Source organism: Pezoporus occidentalis, unplaced genomic scaffold (assembly GCF_034315485.1).
Source record: "Pezoporus occidentalis ecotype Australia unplaced genomic scaffold, CSIRO_AGI_Poc_V1 ctg172, whole genome shotgun sequence".
NCBI classification, from domain to species: domain Eukaryota; kingdom Metazoa; phylum Chordata; class Aves; order Psittaciformes; family Psittacidae; genus Pezoporus; species Pezoporus occidentalis.
In genome coordinates, this window is record NW_026913554.1 from 1,712,407 (window position 1) to 1,733,657 (window position 21,251).

General features: G+C 43.9%; 1 protein-coding gene across 4 annotated transcripts in view; it reads right to left on the minus strand.

Annotated features, from left to right (window-relative positions):
- PRMT8 (protein arginine methyltransferase 8) overlaps positions 1-13,773 on the minus strand; it is a 60,703-nt gene extending 46,930 nt beyond the window's left edge. Inside the window, exons 1-2 of one of the 4 annotated variants that reach the window (XM_062614140.1) lie at positions 13,030-13,771; positions 6,041-6,085 (exon numbers count right to left, since the gene is read on the minus strand). Coding sequence is in view for 2 of the 4 variants with exons in the window: in XM_062614136.1 (XP_062470120.1) it covers positions 13,030-13,104 (75 nt within the window). In the remaining 2 variants the exon portion in view is untranslated. Of the gene's footprint in view, positions 1-6,040; positions 6,086-12,956 lie in introns of all 4 variants that reach the window. The other 3 variants (XM_062614136.1, XM_062614137.1, XM_062614138.1) reach the window with 3 other exon arrangements.
- Between the last annotated feature and the right edge of the window lie 7,478 nt (positions 13,774-21,251).

A 21,251-nucleotide genomic window follows, 5' to 3' on the forward strand; every position in this document is an offset into this window, starting at 1 on the left:
CCTTATTCACAAGCTGGGAAAGGACAAATTGATATTCTGCAAGCACATAGGATGTTCCTTTCTTCCCTTCTTCCTTCTTTCTTTCCTGCCTGCCTGCTTTCCCTCCCACTCCCTCTGAACACCCTCTGCTACCTGTAAATTCAGCTTCTCCCAAGTAAGTTTAAAACACTGAGACTCCTAAGGAGGCAACTGTATCATGGTGTCGCTAACACTATGTAACTGAGATTAGAGCAAAAAACCAAAGTATGTATCCTGTACTTCAGACAGGGCAATGTCTAATATAGGGCACAATCACGAGGTCCCCAAATATTAGTAGTTCAGAAGTAGTTATGGGAAGGGTTAATTACTTCCCTGTTTGTGACTGTGGAAAAGAAAATCAGCTGGTCTTTATCCCAAGCTTCAGAGCAAAGGATTGATGAATATTACAAGGATACAGCTAGAAATTGGAACAGATACTGAAATTAAAACTCTTTTCTAAGTGAGAAATAAAGCTCCACAACAGAAGTAAGTCTGGACTGGCTGGAATGTTGTGGGAAGGCCCTGGCTTGGTCAGACATTATTCTAGGCTCTGAGACTGGGTTTGAACTTTCTGGTGTTATTTGAAGCAATGAAACATAAGCTGTATGGCCAGAAAAAGATGAAAAAGACAGAACTACCAGGCCACATGTGATCCCAAATGGCATTGTGGGCACTGAAGGAGCATTTCAACACTAATCGTTGGAGATCACTATATATCACTTCTTCCTAACCAGTGTATGTTCACTTTCATTCTACTGTTACAAGAGAGGGAAATGATACTTTTAAAAAGGGAAGGAGGAACTGTGACAGAATAGTTCAGATATACCTGGATCCTTGGATACAACAAAAACAGCACTATGAACTTAAGTGCATGGCTCAGACCAAACAGGATGTTGAATGTGAAGCTTGCCAACTGCACTATGACTAGTTTGCTGCTAGGAAAAGCTGAGGAGGACAGTGGTATAAAAAAAATCTCTTTGAATATACATACCTCCACACCTCCGTCTTCCAAAGTTGGGTTTTTTTTCTCCATCCTTTCTCAGAAAAGCTTATGGAACTGCTTTTCTGTGAATAGGTACAAAAGGTGGTAATGACCTTTTTTAAACAATAATTCACTCTAGGAGGAAAAGACGCAAGTACAATGCAGTCCTCAATACATGCAAGCTTCCAAGAGCATGACTTAACTATGGGACAGGATATTTTAAGTGAGGGAGAATAGAATTCTACTCACCTTCTTTATTGCATGTTTCTCTCTAAAATTTTAGCTGAAGTTTTTATTCCCACCAGAATTTCCTCCCTGCAAGCGTTTTGTTACTGAAATATTCCTTCATTTTTAAAAGTGAAGACACTGAGATTTTATTTACCATCTCCTAACATTCACACTCATAATACAAAACAAAATTATCTTTAAGTTCTTCACTTAACAAAGTTTTCAGAAATGCAAACCTGACAGTGAATGCTTCTTCAAGTGAGAATGCTTTATTTTCAGTTATGGTCTCTAAATCTCCAAAGTGTTGATGCAATAAAATCAAGAAAAATAGATTATCTATTCCTGATTTTCAAAGAGAGTTTCCTTTTTATTTTTAAATATTCTGCAAAGCATCTGACACTGTCCTGCACAACACACTTTGGACTGTAGAAGCAGCATGGTTGGACTGGCTGGATGGACTTGATGTCCAAGTAGAAACCAGTGAGAGTGGCATTCCTTAGGGGTCAGTATTGGGACTGGCACTGTTCACTACCTCTGTTGACAAGACAGACAGTGAGATCGAATGCGCCCTCAGCAAGTTTGCCGATGACACCAAGCTGTGTGGTTCAGTTGATACGCTGGAGGGAAGGAATGCCATCCAGAGGGACCTCGACACGCTTGTGAGGTGGGCTGATGCCAACCTCATGAAGTTTAACCATGACAAGTGCAAGGTCCTGCACCTGTGTTGGGGCAATCCCAGGCATAAATACAGGCTGGCTGGAAACTGTATTGAGAGCAGCCCTGAGAAGACTTGGGGGTGAGCAACTTGCCAAGGTAACTCCAGAGAAGACACCTTCACCACCGGAGCGAGGGGAAACACTGCCTCCAGGAGCCCCAGTTCTGAGCGGCACGAGGCACGGAGGGAGCCTCACGTCCTCTGCAGGACTTGCCCAGGAGCCCGCAGCTCCGCTGATGCGAGCAGGGACTCAGGGGGCGGTGCCGGAGAGACGGCACCAGACCTGGGTGCATGAAACACGCCCCAGGGAATGTGAGCGACCCGGAGGGCAGAGTGGCAATTTTGGAAAGGCGAGTGGGATGGGGAGCCCGCTCTGGGAGCTCTGCTCTGCCTGCCCCGGCGGTGGCCAGCGGCGGCACCAGACAGCGCCGATGAGAGGGGAGGCTGCAGTAGAGAGTGCCTGCACTGGTCTGGTGAGGGGAGGATGCGCAATGGGCAGGGCTGCACTCGGTGCTCCCTGGTGGAGGTCCTCCTGCAGCAGGGGCTGAGCTGCGGGATGCTGTTAATAGGCTGCGAGATGTCAGGGAAGCTGAGAGGAAGCAGGAATGCTTGCTCCAGGCCCAAACTGTGCAGGGGCCTCAAGTGTCCACCATAGGGTGTACAGAAAAGGATGAGGGCAATAATCATGACGGCTGGGAGCTAGTAACAAAACAAAACAAAACAAACAAAACGAACCAAAAAAAAAAAACCAAACCAACAAACAAACCCCAAAACCAACCAAACAAACAAACAAAAAAAGGAGGAAGAGGACAATTAAAAGCAAGGGGCTTCCTCCTAAATCTGTTGTCCCCACCCAGAACCGCTTCCAGTTCTGCAGGGGCTATCAAGGAAACACAAACCTCAGCAAATAAACAGCCCGCTGTTGCACCAGTAAAGAGGATCTCCACTAGTGCTGCCAGGAAAAAGCAGTGGGTCATAGTAGTAGGGGACTCTACTTTGAGAGGCACAGAGGCACCCATCTGTCAGCCTAACCCAGTCTCGAGGGAGGTGTGTTACCTACCAAGGGATGTTGCTGAGACGCTGCCTGGTCTAGTAAGCCCCACTGACTTACCTGCTTCTAGTGGTCCATGTGGGTGCTAGTGATATTGACAGGATTAACCCGGGAAGCATTAAGGACTACAGAGCCCTGGGAGAGGTGGTTAGGGGCTCTGGGGCTCAGATAGTTTTTTCATCAATCCTACAGATCAAAGGGGAGGACCTTGAAAAGGCCAGGCAGATTTGGCAGGTTAATAAATGGTTAGAACGGTGGTGCCATAGTCAGGGATTTGGTTGGTTAGAACAGGGGACTCAATTTGGCAGGCCAGGTCTACTGGAGGCTGGTGACAAGCTGCTTTGGTAGGTTTGCCAGGCTGGTCAAGGCAGCTTTAAACTATGTGTTGGGGGAGGGGGCATCATTCCATTCCAACATTCCCAGTCAGTTGCCAGCACCTATAATAAATTCTCAGAGAGATGCAGAACTATTTCAGCTACTCCAGCCAATGAGCTGGCTTTATCTGGAGCTCAGCTCAGATACCCCTATACAAATGCCCATAGTATGGGGAATAAACAAGAGGAATTAGATGTGTACACAGCTACAGAGATATGACATTGTTGGGATCACAGAAACTTAGTGGTATGGCTCCTATGACTGGAGTGTTGGAACGGAAGGTTATAGGCTCTTTAGAAAAGACAGGACAGGCAGACAGGGAGGGGGAGTTGCTATTTATGTCAGTGATAAGCTGGAGAGTATGGAACTCATACCTGATCACGTTCAAGATCATCTTAAGAACCTGAATGTGTGCAAGTCCATGGGACCTGGTGAAACCCATCCGTGGGTCCTGAAGGAGCTGGCAAATGAAGATGCTAAGCCACTGTTCATCATATTGGAAAAATCATGACAGTCAGGTGAAGTTCCCAGTGAGTGGAAAAAGGGAAATATAACCCCCATTTTCAAGAAGGGGGAAATGGATGACCCAGGGAATTACAGACCAGTCAGTCTCACCTCTGTGCCTGGCAAAATCTTGGAGCAAATTCTCCTGGAAGGCATGCTAAGGCACATGAAAATCAACAAGGTGCTTGGTGACAGCCAGCATGGCTTCACTAAGGGGAAATCCTGCCTGACCAATTTGGTGGCCTCCTAGGATGGGACTACAGAACTGATGGACAGGGGTAGAGCAGTTGATGTCATCTACCTGGACTTGTGCAAAGTGTTCGACACTGTCCCACACAACATCCTTGTCTCTAAATTGGAGAGACATCAATTTGATGGATGGACCCCTCGGTGGATAAAGAACTGGCTGGATGGCAGCACACAAAGAGTTGTGGTCAATCGCTCAATGTCCAGCTGGAGACCAGTAATGAGTGACATCCCTCATGGATCGGTGTTGAGACCGGTCCTGTTCAACATCTTCATCGCTGACATGGACAGTGGGATTGAGTGTGCCCTCAGCAAGTTTGCCAATGACACCAAGCTGTGTGGTTCGATTGATATGCTGGAGGGAAGGAATGCCATCCAGAGGGACCTTGACACGCTTGTGAGGTGGGCTGATGCCAACATTATGAAGTTCAGCCAAGCCAAGTTCAAGGTCCTACACCTGGTTCAGAACAATCCCAGGCACAGCTACAGGTTGGGCAGAGAAGAGATTCAGAGCAGCCCTGCGGAGAAGGATTTGGGCGTATTGGTCCATGAGAAACTGAACATGACCCGGCTTCAGTGTGTGCTTGAGCCCAGACAGCCAACCGTACCCTGGGCTGCATCAAAAGGAGCCTGACCAGCAGGTCGAAGGAGGTGATCCTGCCCCTCTACTCTGCTTTCATGAGACCCCACTTGGAGCACTGTGACTGTGTGCAGTTCTGGTGTCCTCAATGTAAGAAGGGCATGGAGTTGTCAGATCAAGTCCAGAGGAGGCCACAAGGATGATCAGGGGACTGGAGCACCTCCTGTATGAAGACAGGCTGAGAAAGTTGGGGCTGTTCAGCCTGGAGAAGCTGCTTGGAGACCTCATAGCAGCCTTCCAGTATCTGAAAGGGGCCTACAAGGATGCAGGAGAGGAACTCTTCCTTAGGTTCTGTAGTACTAGGACAAGGGGTAATGGGTTCAAACTTAAACAGGGGAAGTTCAGGTTAGATATAAGGAAGAAATTCTTTACTGTGAGGGTGATGAGGCACTGGAACAGGTTGCCTAAAGAAGTGATAAATACTCCATCCCTGGCAGTGTTCAAGGCCAGGCTGGACAGCATCTTGAGTGACATGGTCTAGTGTGTGGTGTCCCGGCCCATGTCAGGGGGGTTGGAACTAGATGATCTTAAGGTCCTTTCTAACCCTGACTATGATTCTATGATTCTATGTGTTGATCAATGAGAAGCTCTGTCAGCATGCACCTGTAGCACAGAAAGCCAACCGTATGCTGGGCTGTTATCACCAGCAGTGTAACCAGCAGGTCAAGGGAGGTGATTCTCCCCATCTGCTCCACTCTTGTGAGACCCTACCTGGAGTACTGCATTCTCCTCTGGACCCACAAGAAGGACTTGGACCTGCTTGAGCGAAACCAGAAGGGGACCATGAAAATGATCAGAGGGCTGGAGCACCTCTGCTATGTAGACAGGCTGAGAAAGTTGGGCTCGTTCAGCCTCGAGAAGAGAAGGCTCCGCTATTTTTATTCAGCCTGGAGAAGAGAAAACTCTTGTAGCAGTCTTCCAGTACCTAAAGGGGGCCTACAAGAAATCTGGAGAGGGACTTTTGACATGAGCATGTAGTGACAGGACAAGGGAAATGGCTTTAAACTGAAAGAGGGTAGATTTTGATTAGGTATTAGGAATAAATTCTTCACTGTGAAGGTGGTTAAGGCACTAGAACAGGTTGCCCAGAGAAGTTATGGATGTCCCATATCTGGACGTGTTCAAGCCCAGGTGGAAGAGGGCTTTGAGCAACCTGGTCTAGTGGAGGGTGTCCCTGCTTGTGGTGGGGCAGGGTGGAACTAGATGATCATTAAGTTCCCTTCCTATCCTAGCCATCCTATGATCTTATGAAATATGCTGAAAAGAAAAAAATTTACATACCTTTTAAAATTTTGAGTTTTGAGACAGATTTTTCACAACTGGGACCTGAAAAACATAGCTTATAAGAAATAAATAAAGCAATCATCCTTCACCTTTCTACACCTCTTAAATCTCAGATTAAAACTGAAATACTGAGAACAAAATAGTGTCCATCCTCATACAATCACTATAAAGTAAGCAAGTTGTCTCAGCTGCCATGCAACAGCTTGAAAGGAATAGCATGCTAAGAGACTCCATAGAGCCAGTCAGCATCAGTTCAAGAACACAGGAAAAAGACAGGTAGGCTGTGATTAGTGAGCAATTGCTCCATTCTGGCATGGTCAAAACACCCTCAGTCGAGCCATTTAGTGGGCAATCTCCTCTTTGCTTTCTTGAGGTGAGTGCTTTTTTCTTTCTGTTATTTAGAGATTATTCCAGAAGAAGAAAGAAACATGGAAACAACAATTCATTTTATCCGAAACTCTAGATTGAAAATACAGCTGTCATTAAAGCTAATGAAGAGGACAGCAGGCAGCACAATTCTCTGTGGAACCACAGGTTGGACTGACCAGTTTCATCATTCATCCCTTTAGCTGTTCATTGCCTCATCTGTCAATGGACTGATGATGCAAAATCAGGAAAATCTTATTAAAAGATTAGGCTCAATGCTTTTTACCTTTATTTATTTCTCTGCTCTGCCTGTACCAGTAAGGGCACAAGCCTTCATCTTCCACAGTCAGGCTGCAATTAAAGCTCTCGAAGGCATGTGAGTCAGTTTTGCTTTCGGCATGCAGGTAGAACAAACATAGTCATCTACAGAATTTCTTGCAGTCTCTGAAGAATTTTGGTGCTTTTCAGACACTGAGGTTGGAAAAAAGTCATTACAGCAACTTCTGTTCAAAGTGCTCACTAGCAGGGAACTTCTCCTTTAGCATTGCCACAATATGATGCAGACCATGATGTCATCAAGATGAACTGTAACCTTTCTAATTAATACCAGTCTTCTTGACACTAAAATGCAGTTCACTAGAACAACCTTATAGTGGCAGACGATGATCCACACCGAGACATCTTTATCTTAAAACTCTGCTTTGAGTGGGTGCTGTTACTCTTTATTTAATCATGAACATTTTTTATCCTATTTATATTATTAATGCAAACCAAAAGTTATTTCTTCAATGTGGCCAAAATATTATAGTCAATGTCTTGAATTTTTAATATTAAATTTGAGAAAGGAATGTAATGCCTTTAACTACACTAGATATTCAGCTGAGCAACAAACAAAAAACAACAAAAAAGACATCATGACTATACTATAACTACCTTGTTACTAGCCTGAGTACCCAGTAGGAGCACTAGTACAGGATGCCATCCAAAGGGATCTTGACACGCTTGTGAGGTGGGCAGATGCTAACCTTGTGAAGTCCAACCAAGCCAAGTTCAAGGTCTTACACCTGGTTCAGAACAATCCCAGGCACAGCTACAGGTTGGGCAGAGAAGAGATTCAGAGCAGCCCTGCAGAGAAGGACTTGGGGGTGTTGGTCAATGAGAAACTGAACATGAGCTGGCTTCAGTGTGCGCTTGCAGCCCAGAAAGCCAGCCATGTCCTGGGCTGCATCAAAAGGAGCGTGACCAGCAGGTCAAAGGAGGTGATCCTGCCCCTCTACTCTGCTCTCGTGAGACCTCACCTGGAGTACTGTGTGCAGTTCTGATGTCCTCAACATAAAAAGGACATGGAACTGTTGGAACAACTCCAGGGGAGGGCCACGAGGAGGATCAGGGGACTGGAGCACCTCCTGTATGAAGACAGGCTGAGAAAGTTGGGGCTGTTCAGCCTGGAGAAGAGAAGGCTGCGTGGAGACCTCATAGCAGCCTTCCAGTATCTGAAGGGGGCCTATAGGGATGCTGGGGAGAGACTCTTCATTAGGGACTGTAGTGATAGGACAAGGGGTAACGGGTTCAAACTTAAACAGGGGAAGTTTCGATTGGATATAAGGAAGAAATTCTTCACTGTAAGAGTGGTGAGGCACTGGAATGGGTTGCCCAGGGAAATTGTGAATGCCCCATCCCTGGCAGTGTTCAAGGCTTGGTTGGACAGAGCCTTGGGCAACACGATTTAGTGTGAGGTGTCCCTGCCCATGGCAGGAGGGTTGGAACTTGATGATCTTAAGGTCCTTTCCAACCCTAACTATTCTATGATTCTATTTGCAGTGAAGTAGAATACTCCCTGCTTTAACTCAGAGCTGCCTCTATTGTCCTCGGGGGTTTGACTAACCCACAGTGAAATGAAAGGTTCTTCACTAACATCCTGGGTCAGCTTTCTGAGTGCCTTGTCAGCAATGCAAAGCAGGTAGAGCGTGGACCAGTGGTCTGGTCTCTTACAGGTCACCTATACTACCTGCACACACCAGCTATCACAACTTTTCCTGTTCAAAGTTATGTGACGTGAGCATGCTGCGCACCAGTCAGAGAAACTGTCATAAGCTGCTTCTTCAGTGAGCTGTCTGACACCATGCTAGATCTGCTGTGACTTCTGTTAGCCTAAGAAATACACCACAGAGGAGTGCTATTCTTCTCTAGGTTAAGCATCACTCTCTCATTCATGTTCATTCACATATGGTGTTCTAAGCAATTTAGTAACATCAAATAATAATCTTCTACAGCACCTTTCACCAATAAAACACAGAATTCAACAGTATGAATGGGAACACTCAGAGGGATTAAATTACATCTCCAAGATCATCCAGTGCAATAGCCAGGAACAAAACTTATGTTTACTGAATAAATTCAGTCCCCTGTTAGGCACACTCTTGCTCTGCTTCTGTTCATTCGTATTTGGTTAAGTTTTTTAGGAAAAACCTCTCTTCCTATTCATGAATCACAAACAGAAGCTTATGATTTCAACAGTCTTATACTCTATTCTCCCCACAGTAGTGGTATGGCTGGAATTCATGCAGAGAGGACATTGTAATCTCCCATCTTCTGAAAAGAGAGCAGTTACTTTCACAGATCTGGATCTCATAATACTGCGCCAGTTATACACATCTGTATGGGGAACCACTTCTGTTACGTCTCTTACCCCAGATCTTCAAAATATTTTTTCTGTTTTCTAGCCAAAACCCAAGCTTTGTATAATAGGACATCAGGGAGGACTCTATTTTACTACCATTTATAAATCACCTCATCTTTCTAGTCTTAGCAATGAAATCGGCATCTGTATACAGACACTGAAGTCTCCAGCGTAAGAGTCGCCTTTGATGAAGTGAAATTTTTCACAATGAGTGTGGTGGAACAGGTTGCCTAAAGAGGTGGTAGATGTCCCGTTCCTGGAAACATGCAAGGTCAGGCTGGATGGGGCTCTGAGCAACCTGATCTAGTTGAAGATGTCCATGCTCACTGCAGACAGGTTGAACTAGATGACCTTTAAGGGTCATCTAAACCCACTAAACCCAAACTATTCCATGGTTCTATGATTCTGTTCTCTTCACCTGGCATGAGTTCACAAGCTACACTCAGGCACACTTCTGAAATCTCACTTGCAATTTGTTTCCCACCCCTGATATGAGGCCTCCTATTAATAAGGCTTCCATTTAAAAAATTTAATATAAAAAAACATGTAAACCAAAATCTACAGCAGGTCAGCACCATGAATTTCACAGACTCTTCATGCGTTACCTTCTACAAAGAACTGTTTCTCCTTCACCTTGCTACCTGTGTGCCTTTAATTATTTGCAGAGATCTCAATCCTGGTTGTTATTTCTGCAAACAGTCCTTTTTTATTTAGACAAGTCTTTATTCATGACTAGAGGTTACACAGATACAGATGTTAATTTTTAGACCTTGAAGAGAGATTTTACAGCTTTTGTTCCAATGGAACTTCTCTTAAAGTTCATGGGATGGCCAAGGGGAATAAAGATTTTCTTGATCTTTTTTTCTCTATGCACTCTAAACAAGGATACAAAACCATTCTAGCAAGTTTCCTATTTGAGGGACCCCTATGCCCTTCAGTGAGGCTCTAAATAGAAAAGACTTACAGTTTTATTTCACTTGACTTATTTTTACACAAATCAGTATGTACTCTCAGGCTGCTATAAATACATACAAAAAACCACTGCTTCCACTTCAGCTCTGGCAGACAGACTAATATCAGGCTGTTATCAGTACAATAAAATTACAAAACTATTCTGAGCCTGATACAACAGCACTTGTGTGCAACACTTCCACTCAAGTATGTTTTGTATCAAGATATAAGTCTCTGGGGATATTGATAATGTAAATGTCTGTATAATATTCTGTATAATAATTTTGTATAATTTGGGTAAGATGGTTTAGTGTGAGGTGTCCCTGCCCATGGCAGGGGGGTTGGAACTTGATGATCTTAAGGTCCTTTCCAACCCTAACTATCCTATGATTCTACGATTATATGATTCTATAATATAGTACTATTGGAGCACAGTAGTGTAAACATGAGGTGTCTTCCTTGACTGGAAAGTAATGCTAGTGAGCTATTGTTTTTCTGCTCTCTTGTATTCTTGTTTGAGGAAACAGTGAGTATTGTCTTACTGTAGTTTTGGTTTTCCCTTGTCTGTATTCGTTGTCATAACTTCTTTAAGTTCCTTCAGATAATGAGCTAGCACTGTGGTCATCAGAGGGCAGTTAAAGAAATAAAAAATACAGTGTCCACGGTTGTCTTAATGTATTTTTTTTTAACTTCACTATTACTGAAACAGTTTACTTGCCATATTTGACCAAAAGTTTGATTAATCTGAGTAAGAACCAGAAGGTTTTTGGAATTATTTGGAAGTGGGCATTTATACCAATTGTTAAATGCTTTAACTCTTCATCTCTCATTACAGTTGACATTTTTTACATCATGCCTATCACCATGGCATCGAAGTACTTCAGGAATTTAGCACTGAGTCATGTTTATTACTGGTACCCTACTGGTTTTAAATGAAGCAAATTTATACCAATTCCCAATTTTACCCTGACACTATGATAAGTCCAAAAGTGATATGCTTTGTCCTGTATTCCATCATGCTTAACAAGTGAAAGAGTTTCAAAGGTCTTGGCATATTTTGCTTGGTGCACTTCTACGTCTGCATATATGTAGACTAATTCTCTCAGTACGTAACAGATCTTAACATCACAAATATGAGAATTAATAAAATAGAAAATATCTTGGCAGGTGTTACGAACATATCCCTCCCCCTTTTTTTAAAGAAAACTGCATAATCTGCAACATTTTCTCTCCCATTTTACAAATCTGTCACTGATGGATACTTCGAGGAGAAGAAGCACAGCATTTTAATATTCTCCGAACCTGTATACAGCATTGGAATTAAACTGTAGTTGCTAAGAAAGCCTCCTCCATAAAACAACATTGCAGTGTATGCAGCATTGAACTAGCAGAAAGAGAAAGGCTGGTAAACAACAAAAATGTACAGTGAATTGAAATAGAAGAGGAATATTTAAAGACCTCCTCTCCCCCACTTTCCCTGACTAAATATAGCTTCCATTTAAAAATGGCTTTGAAAGGAACTGGCTGTGCTTGGACATTTCTCCTTGCAATACTGCCCAGGATCCTCGGATCTTTAATGCAATATGTTCTGTCAGTACTACAAAAATTTACAGATGTGCAAACAGACTTCTTGTTATTTATAGATGCCTCTTCTGCAAGCAGTACTCTGTGAGGTTGTAAAGCAGTTATCAGGCATGTTCTTTGAATTGTGCTTATATTGCATTCATTTGAGAAAATTCTGCTCGTGAATTCTGTTATGGTGAAGGAAGCATATTCATTAAAAGTCAAACAGAGAGAGCACTATTAGTAGGAGAAATGTGGAATTCATGAGGGATCAGGACGCCTACTGGGAGGACTACCTGAAGGAAGGAGACATTTGGCAAAGGCACTGAAAGAATAAAGGAGGGAATAGCGATGTGCTCACACTGAAGTCATGCTTTTGTTCTGCAGGGCAACTGGGGAGAAGGGTCAGTGACACCCATGCATGTAAGGGCAAAGCTGTTGCTGGCTAGGGTGCAGTGTCCTTGGGGTCTGTCCATGGCTGTGCTGCATATCGCTTAACCATGTGTTAAGTGTTCAGTCAGTGCGCTAGCCACAGTCTATTAATAGAAACGGGGAGTTTGGCACACACTTTCGCCTGTCTCCTCACATGCTCCCAGAAAAGCTTATACTGCATCCTGCATCCCCCTGCTTTTCCAGCTCCGAGACTTCGCACGCTGCTCAAGTCTCTGTGAGGTCAAGACAGCACTAGACAAGTAAACTAGGGCTGCTCAACCCCGATGTTGAGAAAGCCAAAGGTAACGAGGACGAGGAGGGACGGGGGTAGAGGGAGGGAAGCGGGGCGATTTTCTTGCAGAAAACCTGAGAGCTCGCAGGCACGCAGTCAATGCAAAGCTATTCTCGGCACTGCACAGGCCAGCAGGGCTCAAGCGGGAATGCTCGCTCCTCCTGCCCTCCGCTCCTACCTCGGCCAGCTCTGCTTGGTAATACCCAGGATGCTACAGATACACGGGTACTCCTCACGTCCCCCTAACAATCCTAGCGGAGGCTCCAGGCGGAAAGCTCTCAGAGCTGGCCAAAGTGCTGTCGCAGGAGACCTCCTGTGACCCTTCCAACCCCCTCAAACACACATCACCGTCACGCTCTCTGGCAGCCGCAAACACCCTCCTCTCCTCCGCGTCCCCCGCTCGGAGCCTCGCCTCCTCTCGGCCCACCCAACTTCGGGGAACCAGCCGTAAAGCGGCGGCTTCCGGGAAGCAGCCCGGGGGACGGCAGAGTTCAGCGGGGTGCAAAGTTCTCTGCTACGGGAGAACGGGGAGGGGGATAACGGGGGGACGCGACACGCACACAGGAAATCACAGCAGCGACGGAGGCAGAGGATAGCCGAAGGGACCAGGAAAGTTGTTCTACACTTACTGTTGCTCCTGCTAAGGAATCTCTGCTTGGGGCTGGGGGAGCTCAGGCGCCGGGCTTTGCCTCGCATCCTTACCTCGGTGCTGTCGGCAGCGTTCTCCGCCATTTTCCTCCTCAGGAGCAGGCATCGGGAGGAGTGTTTCATTCCCATAAGAGCTAGCCAAGGGGTTGGGGCTTCGGGGCTGGTGTTTTGATTTGTTTTTTTTTCAGAGATCCCCAAACACTGGTGTGCGCCAAAGGAGAGGGAGGACACACACACACACAAAAAAAAAAAACCAAAAACCTAAAAAAAACCCCAAACCTAAAAAAAAAAAAAAAGGAAAAAAAAAAAAGAAGGAAAACGGCAATAAATCAGTCCTTTCCGCGTCGTCCACGGGAACGTCTGTCTCCTCTCAGCATCAGGAGCTCCTTAGGCACTTACAAGTCCTCCTTTTTCTCCCCTCTCCACCTCCAGCGAGCTCTTGGGATGGGCAGAGAGGCGGCACACACTCTTAAGGTTAAACTAAAAGGCTGTCGGGCTGTGAGTCCTCCCCTTCAGAGAAAGCAGTCAGGCTAAACAGGAGAGAGACACCAAACTCGGGCGTGCAGCGACCAGCTGGGCATCTTTGTGTCCTGTGGCTACTCTTCCAGAAGCAGAGGGAGCCAGAGACAAAGCAACAGGACAAGGAAATCATAGCCCTTTATTTTCCTTCTTTGGGCTTCTTTCTTTCTTGCTAGGTCCCAGGAAACTTCCTTTAAAGGTGGTCACCGAATTTGCCACCCTCTTTCTATGAATGTCTTCTGAAATAGTAATCCCTCCTCCGTCTCCTCCCCCTCTTTTTTTTTTTTTTTTTTTTCTGTGTTATTCCTTCTCCTCCTTCCTTCCTCCATTCCCACCCCGTACCCCTGCTGCTCTTGGGCTGAGCTTGGTGCCCTTCTCGGGGAAGTGCATTCACGTGTCTTTCATAGAAAAAAAGCCATCATCTCAAGCTCCCCGCACCCGTCGCCTCGCACACACAAGCACGCATTCAACATGTACACGCACACGTCTCCCTCTCACACAGGCATGCATTCTTTTTTAGTTCCCCATTCCTCCTCTTCTTTTGAATCAGCAACACCTTTGCAGGGACTCTCAGTAAGGCTCTCAGAGAGCAGCTGCGCCAGCTTCTTTTAAGTTGCAGACCTGCTTTCTTAATATATCTTCTTGTGTATGTGCTCTTAGCTCCTGTTTTACTTGAAGTAAAATCCACACTCCATCAGATCGCCGGGAACTGTAGAAGTATGGTTCTGGTCCAGCTGCAGCTCCCATTAAAAAGGTGGGGGAGGAGGGGGAAGGGGCAGATGGAGAGGTCTTGCTGAGGCTTGAAGGTGTTTTGAACTTCTTTTTAACCTTTTCCCAATGACATCATGCTCTGTGGGAGTGCATTGCCACCTTCCCCACACGTTTATCTTGCTTTCACTCCTCCGTGCACTTTCTAGTTCTGAGTTGTCAGCTGGGAGGATGAGGTTTACCTCACTCACATTGCTGTGGGTAAGGGTGGGAGAGGGGGTGTATTACATAATTAATCCTTCCAGCAGGATTAATCTGCAGCTCCATCTCCAGCCCACTGTTCTCACGTTTCTGTTTTGGTTCTTATACAGGGAAAGTGAGAAAATAATGCTGGTGTGGGGGTGTGTGTTGCTCGAAGGATTTCAAGGACCATAACATGATTGCTGCTTTTTGAACAACTTGAAATAATTTCTTTTGGGGCTGCCAATGGAGACCTGAAGAAGAGTTTTGAAGGATGACTTTTGATGTGTATTTTAAGCACACAGTCAGCTCAGATCCTGCATTAGTAACAGATTATGATAGATCAGGCAGGTTTAATTTTTGTCCCTTGCAGTCTCTTTTAATGTCTTTAATTAGAGTTTCTTCCCAGATGACCTCTGGAATACTGACATACAATGAAGTACTGCCGAAACAAGAGGAGGTCCCATGGCACACAGGAGGCTGAAATATTCCTGGGGGTGGGGGAATGAAGTTAGAGAATGTGAATTAAAGAGTAGAGAGGAAGATTTTTCTCCTACAGAACAGGGATGAGGAGGTGAAAGAGGCGCCGAGAAAATGAAATGAGAAATTTGCTCCCTTTTACTTGAATGACCCTCACAAATTCCTGTTCAGACACTAATCAGGAGGTGTGCAATGGAGTTGCAATAAATCACATAGAAGTAAGCAACTCAGGGAAGCAGAAGGTATGTAGTATGCTGAAACGTCAAGTGACAATGAGAGTATGCCATGTAGGGCACAATGGTACCATATAAAAATACTTGTGAATGTGAGAGTATGTTATAGACACACATGCCATACAGCTTGTAGCGGACATCTGAGATACTTTGCAGAGCGACTCAATGATTCAGTTTTTCATGAGCCTCTGATTTCCAGCTACTCATTTCAGCTCACGTTTATTCTAACACCTCAGGTTCTTTCATTAGCTCCACACCACTAATTTTTTTCAATAGTCAGCCACGCCTCCTTTGTTGACAAAGTAGAATTTCATTTCATGCCTTCTAGGTATGAGACTCAAATAATGACAGAAGTGGAGGCAGGTGTGCTTTTCTTTGGCACGTTCTTAGAGCTCTTGAAGGTCTTAAAACTCTTCAAACATGAAAACTGTTATAGCCACTGCTGGTAGAAGCTATTTTACAGTATTTCAAAGTGACCTTCACAGTCTTTGGCTATGGAACTCTTAAGTACTTTGATTTCTAGGTGGAATGAGAAGGAAAAAAATTTCATGTCTCTGCAGTCTTTGTCACGTTTTTCTCTGCTGTGTCATGAGTGTCTGGTGGTTAGTGAGTGCATGAAGTTTTAGTCAGCGCACATTTGGGCTAACCTACACAGTTTTACTGTGTCTTCTCTATTTTCAAGCAATACACATGGCTAAACTTAGCCTAATTAAATCTTTTAAAATAAGCCGGTGTTCTATATAGAGAAAAATAATTATATTTTCCAAAACTACTCCAGGACATATTTTCCACTTTTCTCTGACAGCTGGGTCTGTATTTCTGGTACAGCTCAATCACTCTTTCTTTAGTCAGCTAAATGAGGCATCAGATTTTCAAAAGCACTCAGCAACTGGCAAAACTGGCAGGCAGAGATTTAGTATATCCTTCCTTCTTCTGCTTCAGATGCTGCATGACTTGCCCTGGCACCTATTATTGTCCTCCTTCACCTCTTTGTCAACACAGATGGTACCTGACTGCTCATCCTTGAACGTGGTGCTAGTGCTTTACAGATACCAGGAAAACCTTCCAGTCTCTTGGTTTCCAGCATAAGGATGAATGTTTTGGTCCTGAACTCCTTTGGAAATCTGCCAGATGGTTGGTGTCCTCACTACTGCTTTCCTGTTCTGTATGTGACTGAGGAAACTGTTTTGAAAACACACACCATTTGTTCTGCTCTGTTTTATTCCAAAGGGAAAATTTATGGCTTTTACATTGGTCAGGGTAGAAGTTACTCCTTGAAGGAATCAATTAGCGATACCAGTTAAGAAGCTGAAAGCAGTGTGTTTACACATACAGATGTCTGTGTGCATATACAGATACTTGGCTAGTTCCTCAGTTTGAATATAGGCCTCAGTGCAAGTTCCTGTTGATACTGAAATTCACAGGAACACTGAACTTGAGGAATATGAGCTTTCATACCATTTAGGTGACAAATTCTGCCCTCAGACATGTGAATACAAATCCTGCTGGCATCTCTGGTTACCTAAGAGTGATAGCTGGCCATTGGAACTGAGATTGGGAACATATTTCTGATGCCCTGTTTTGTAAGGTCTCAAGAAAAAGAGTACTGTCATGAAGAAAATGTCATGGTAGTAAAAGTGCGGTTGTAACAAAGCCAAGAGATTTCAAAAGTATTGTCTGCATTTAAACATATGTATAAGTACATGTGAAGGTCACAAAGTATTAGAAATGGAGTGGGGTGGAGCTGAAGAGAAAACAGAAAGGGAAACATTTATTAATTCAGATTTCCACTAATAGATGCTGTGGTTGATGCTGCTTTGCTATTTGCTGAGTGGCAATAATACTGTGCTAGCCCTGAGAAGATTTAGGCTTACTGCCAGCTTTGTCATTAGCTTGGATGAAATCCAAATGTCTGCATCTGAGGTGGGATAATCCTGTGCATCAATACAGACTGAGAAATTGCGTAGCAGTCCTGATGGAGAGCATCTGGGGGTTATGGGGTGGGTGTGGAGCTAGGTTGAATATGACTCATCATGCTTTCTCACTGCATAAAAGGCAAACTGTATAATTATCTACATTAAATGGCAAGTGGCCAAAAGAGTTGGCTAGGGAAGTGTGATTCTCTCTCTATTTGGCACTGGTGAGACTGCATCTTTGATTCTGTGTCCAGTGCTGGCTCCCCTGATTCAAGAGGGAGGTAGGTACACTGGAGATAGTTCAGCAAAAGACTACTACTCTTAGGGGTGCTAACTTACAGGGAGAATTGGGCTTGTGGAGCTTAGTGAAAAAGAGATCAAGGGGCATCTAGTAGTGGCTTATGACTAGCTTTAAGGATTATAACGTAACATTACTCAGATTCCTCTTGGTTCAGTCAGATGACAAGAAAAACGGCAACAGCTGCAGGTTGTGGCTTGGGAAGTTCAAGATTCAATATTCTCAGAAGAACTGTACCTCCATATGAAAAGGCCTTACCTTCCTTTGCACATCAGTGCCTGAGGATAATATCAGTGAAATACGGGATTTGCTAAAGATAAAGCTAAGGGCATGCATAAACAGAAGAGCATCTTTTTCCTCTGATAAATACTTTATTATCAAAATTATTTTTGGGGAAGAAGATGAAATGAAATTGCTGCTTTGATGATTCTGATTGAAGTAGGCAAAATTGCTTCAAACATTGACAATTTGGCATCATTTCAAGTAGGAGGCAATAGCAGTGTTCCAGTCGAACAACAGACAGGAAATAGAAGGATGAATAAGAAGAATGAAAGAAAATACGAATTAGGAAGGAGGTCAGCTGGAGGACTGGCAGAGAACAGAGAAGGCAAAAAAATGTGTAGCAAAGTTCTGCATAGGGAAGCACAGGGTAGACATGGTAGGGTAAGAAAAGCCCCGATGAAATGCTGAAGACAGGAAAAGGTAAAATAGAATAGCACTTTGTGTCACAGATAATATACATGTAGCCTGGGTCAAAATTAAACTGTTACATTTACTACAGTGGAATGTTCTGTCATATAAAACAGAGCCCTTCCATTAGGTCTCTCAATCCCTCCTGACACCCTCATTTCTATAGTTTGGCTATATCTTTTCCAGTCACTTATTCACAGGTCATAAGGAAGATTACACCAGGAAATGTTACCTTTCTTAATACCCTTCATCTTGATGAAAGGAAGAAGACAGGGCATAATCAGCCCTTTTGTTTGACCTCAGACTTCAGCAGAAATACTGGGTGTCAGGTGCTTTTCTTCCTTGTTGTTTGTTTAAAAAAGTGGGAAGGGCTTTACACAAAGACTGGGAACAATCATTGGGCTATAAATCCACTTCCTAGTTGGATGGGAAAATACTGTAGCTAAAGTCAACTCCAAAATCCCCACAAATTTTATTTGTTACCTGATCAAAGGAACACATGGGCAGGATCCTTTTGTAGTATTACTTTTCATTGTTCTTTAAGTCAATAGGACTATATGGATTGATAACAGCTGTGATTTTTGCCCCTGAAGTGAAGAAACTGTCTTAACTGATGAGCCAAGGCTAGCTAGTTCTCATTTCTTCCTTTTTCTTTTTTCTTCTGCAGTCTTGAGAAGCTTAATTTTTTTGAGTTATGTTAGTTCTTCACCTGAAGGTAAGATCATTGGTCAGAAAGTCACAGTGATTTCCTTTGCCTTAAAACATACATTATGTTTGGCAATGTCTTGGATCTCTTCATGTGTCTTCTATCCCTCTATGTCTCTCAACAATGCCAGTAGTTCAGATGTTTCTCTTATTGCCTGCAAGTTGCCCATGTTAATTCTGAAGATTCTGAAGTGAATTCTAATTGACACTGGGAATTTCTATAATTTATGTTGTTCCTTTCTGGTCCTTTAGCTTTCCTCTTTAACAATTTTTTTTTTTTCCATGTATCATCTTATCTTTCTTCATGAATGTGTTCCAGGGCATTATTGCAGTTCTCAGTCATCGATGCTGGGTTTGAGCTGAGATATTCACTGACGCAAGCACAAGAATATATGTCCAGGGCTCAGATAATTCAGTGTTAAATTATAGAAACCACCGCATGAACTGAACCCTTAGCTATGCTTACAGGTAATGAAACACCTGAGAACTGTCTTGTCCCTTACAGATTCATCACCAGAATTTTTCTATTTTTCTAAGGTTGTAGACTTCATTTTATTTAACAACAGGAACTATTTGCAGTAAAAAAACCTGAAAACTTAATCTGAATATAACCAAAACATTCCTTACTTTTTAAATTTTTTTGTTTTCCTCATTGTGAGTGTTAAACTCCTAAAAAGTTGTAACTGGGTCAGCTAGAAGAAAGTCCTGGTGTGACAACTTCTGTAATTCCACCAAACTGGGTCTTCAGTCCTCTATGGATTAGAGGAGCTAAGCAGGCTATTGAGAATTGATATTACGTCAATGACAGAGATAAATGGGCGTAATATGATGTTAGATATGATAATATGATGTTAGATGCTGACCTGCATGAGATAATACAATTCCCACCTAACTTTCTGAATGATGACAAATCTCATGCCCTCAGAACAGACAACAAAATACCTCTTAAGTTTGATAGCAAAGTCATCTTCAAATCATGAGGAGCCTAAGAAATATTATGCAATATATTTTCTGTAAACAACACATAGATATACTGGAGTGAGTCCACTGAAGTGCCACAAAAATTATTAAGTAACTGGAGAGCTCTCTCATATGAAGATAGACTGAGAGCTTCTGATGAGGGAGGGGATAAAGGAGATGGAGCCAGACTCTTCTCAGTGGTAGCCTGCAAAAGGACAGGAGGAAATGGACACCACTAGAAATAAAGGACAGAAAAACATAAGGAAAAATAATTTTTTACTGTAAGGTTGCCCAAAGTTGCTTTGGAGTCTTCTTCCTTAGGCATATTCAAAACATTACTATAAATGGCCCCAAGCAAATTGCTCTATTTGACAATCCTTTGAATGCGTGCACTAAGTGATGTCTAGAGGTCTTTTCCAACCTCAATGATTCCCATGCAAGCAGGCCAGTGCAAACCTAATGAAGGTTCACGTGGGCCTCAGCATGGCCAAGTAGAAGGTCCTGCACCTGGGTCAGGGCAATCCCAAGCACAAATAGAGCCTAGGCAGACAATGGATTGAGAGCAGTCCTGAGGAGAAGGGTGTGGGGCTGTTGGTTGAGGAGAAAGATGTGGGGCTGTTGGTTGATGAGAAGCTCAACACAATCCACCCTCTACTGTAAGGGCGGTGAGGCACTGGAATGGGTTGCCCAGGGAAGCTGTGAATGCTCCATCCCTGACGGCGTTCAAGGCCAGGTTGGACAAAGCTTTGGGTGATATGGTTTAGTGTGAGGTGTCCCTGCCCATGGTAGGGAGGTTGGAGCCAGATGATCCTAAGGTCCTTTCCAACCCTAACTATTCTATGATTCTATGATTCTAATATGTGCATACAGCCCAGAAAGACAACCGTATGCTGGAGAGGGACTATTTGTATAAGGGCCTGTAGGGATAGACAGGAAGAGTGGCTTTAAACTGAAAGAGGGTAGATGTAGATTTTGTATCAGGAAAATTTTTTTCACTATGATGGTGGAGCAACCCTCTTGGCCAGGGAAGTTGTGGTTGCCCCATCCCTGGAAGTCTTCAAGCCCAGGTTGGATAAAGCTTTTAGCAACCTGATCTAGTGGAATATGTCCCTTTGTGTGGCAGGGGGGTTGGATGATTGTCCTAGTCCAGGAGGACCTGAGCTGGATAGATTTGTTGTTATACCCAGAGTGAGATTAAGAAACAAATGAGGTCAGATGCCACTAATCAAAGAGATTTATTGCTTACTTATCTAAACAAAGCAGTTATTTACTGTGATAAGAAAATAGCAATAGGAAAGGGAGAGAAAATAGAAAAGAAGGAAATCTAGCAAGCAGTCAGGGTGGAGTTGCAGCCAGGGTCCTAGTGGTGTCCCATTGGTCCATAGTATCCATGTACTTTGGTGATGCAGGTCCCACTCGCCATTTGATCGCACAGTCTTTTATAGGATCTTACTGCATTCCTGTGCATGTTCTCAGTCCCAGCACACGGGTCCCGAGGCGTGCATGCAGGGTGCACACGACCACTGT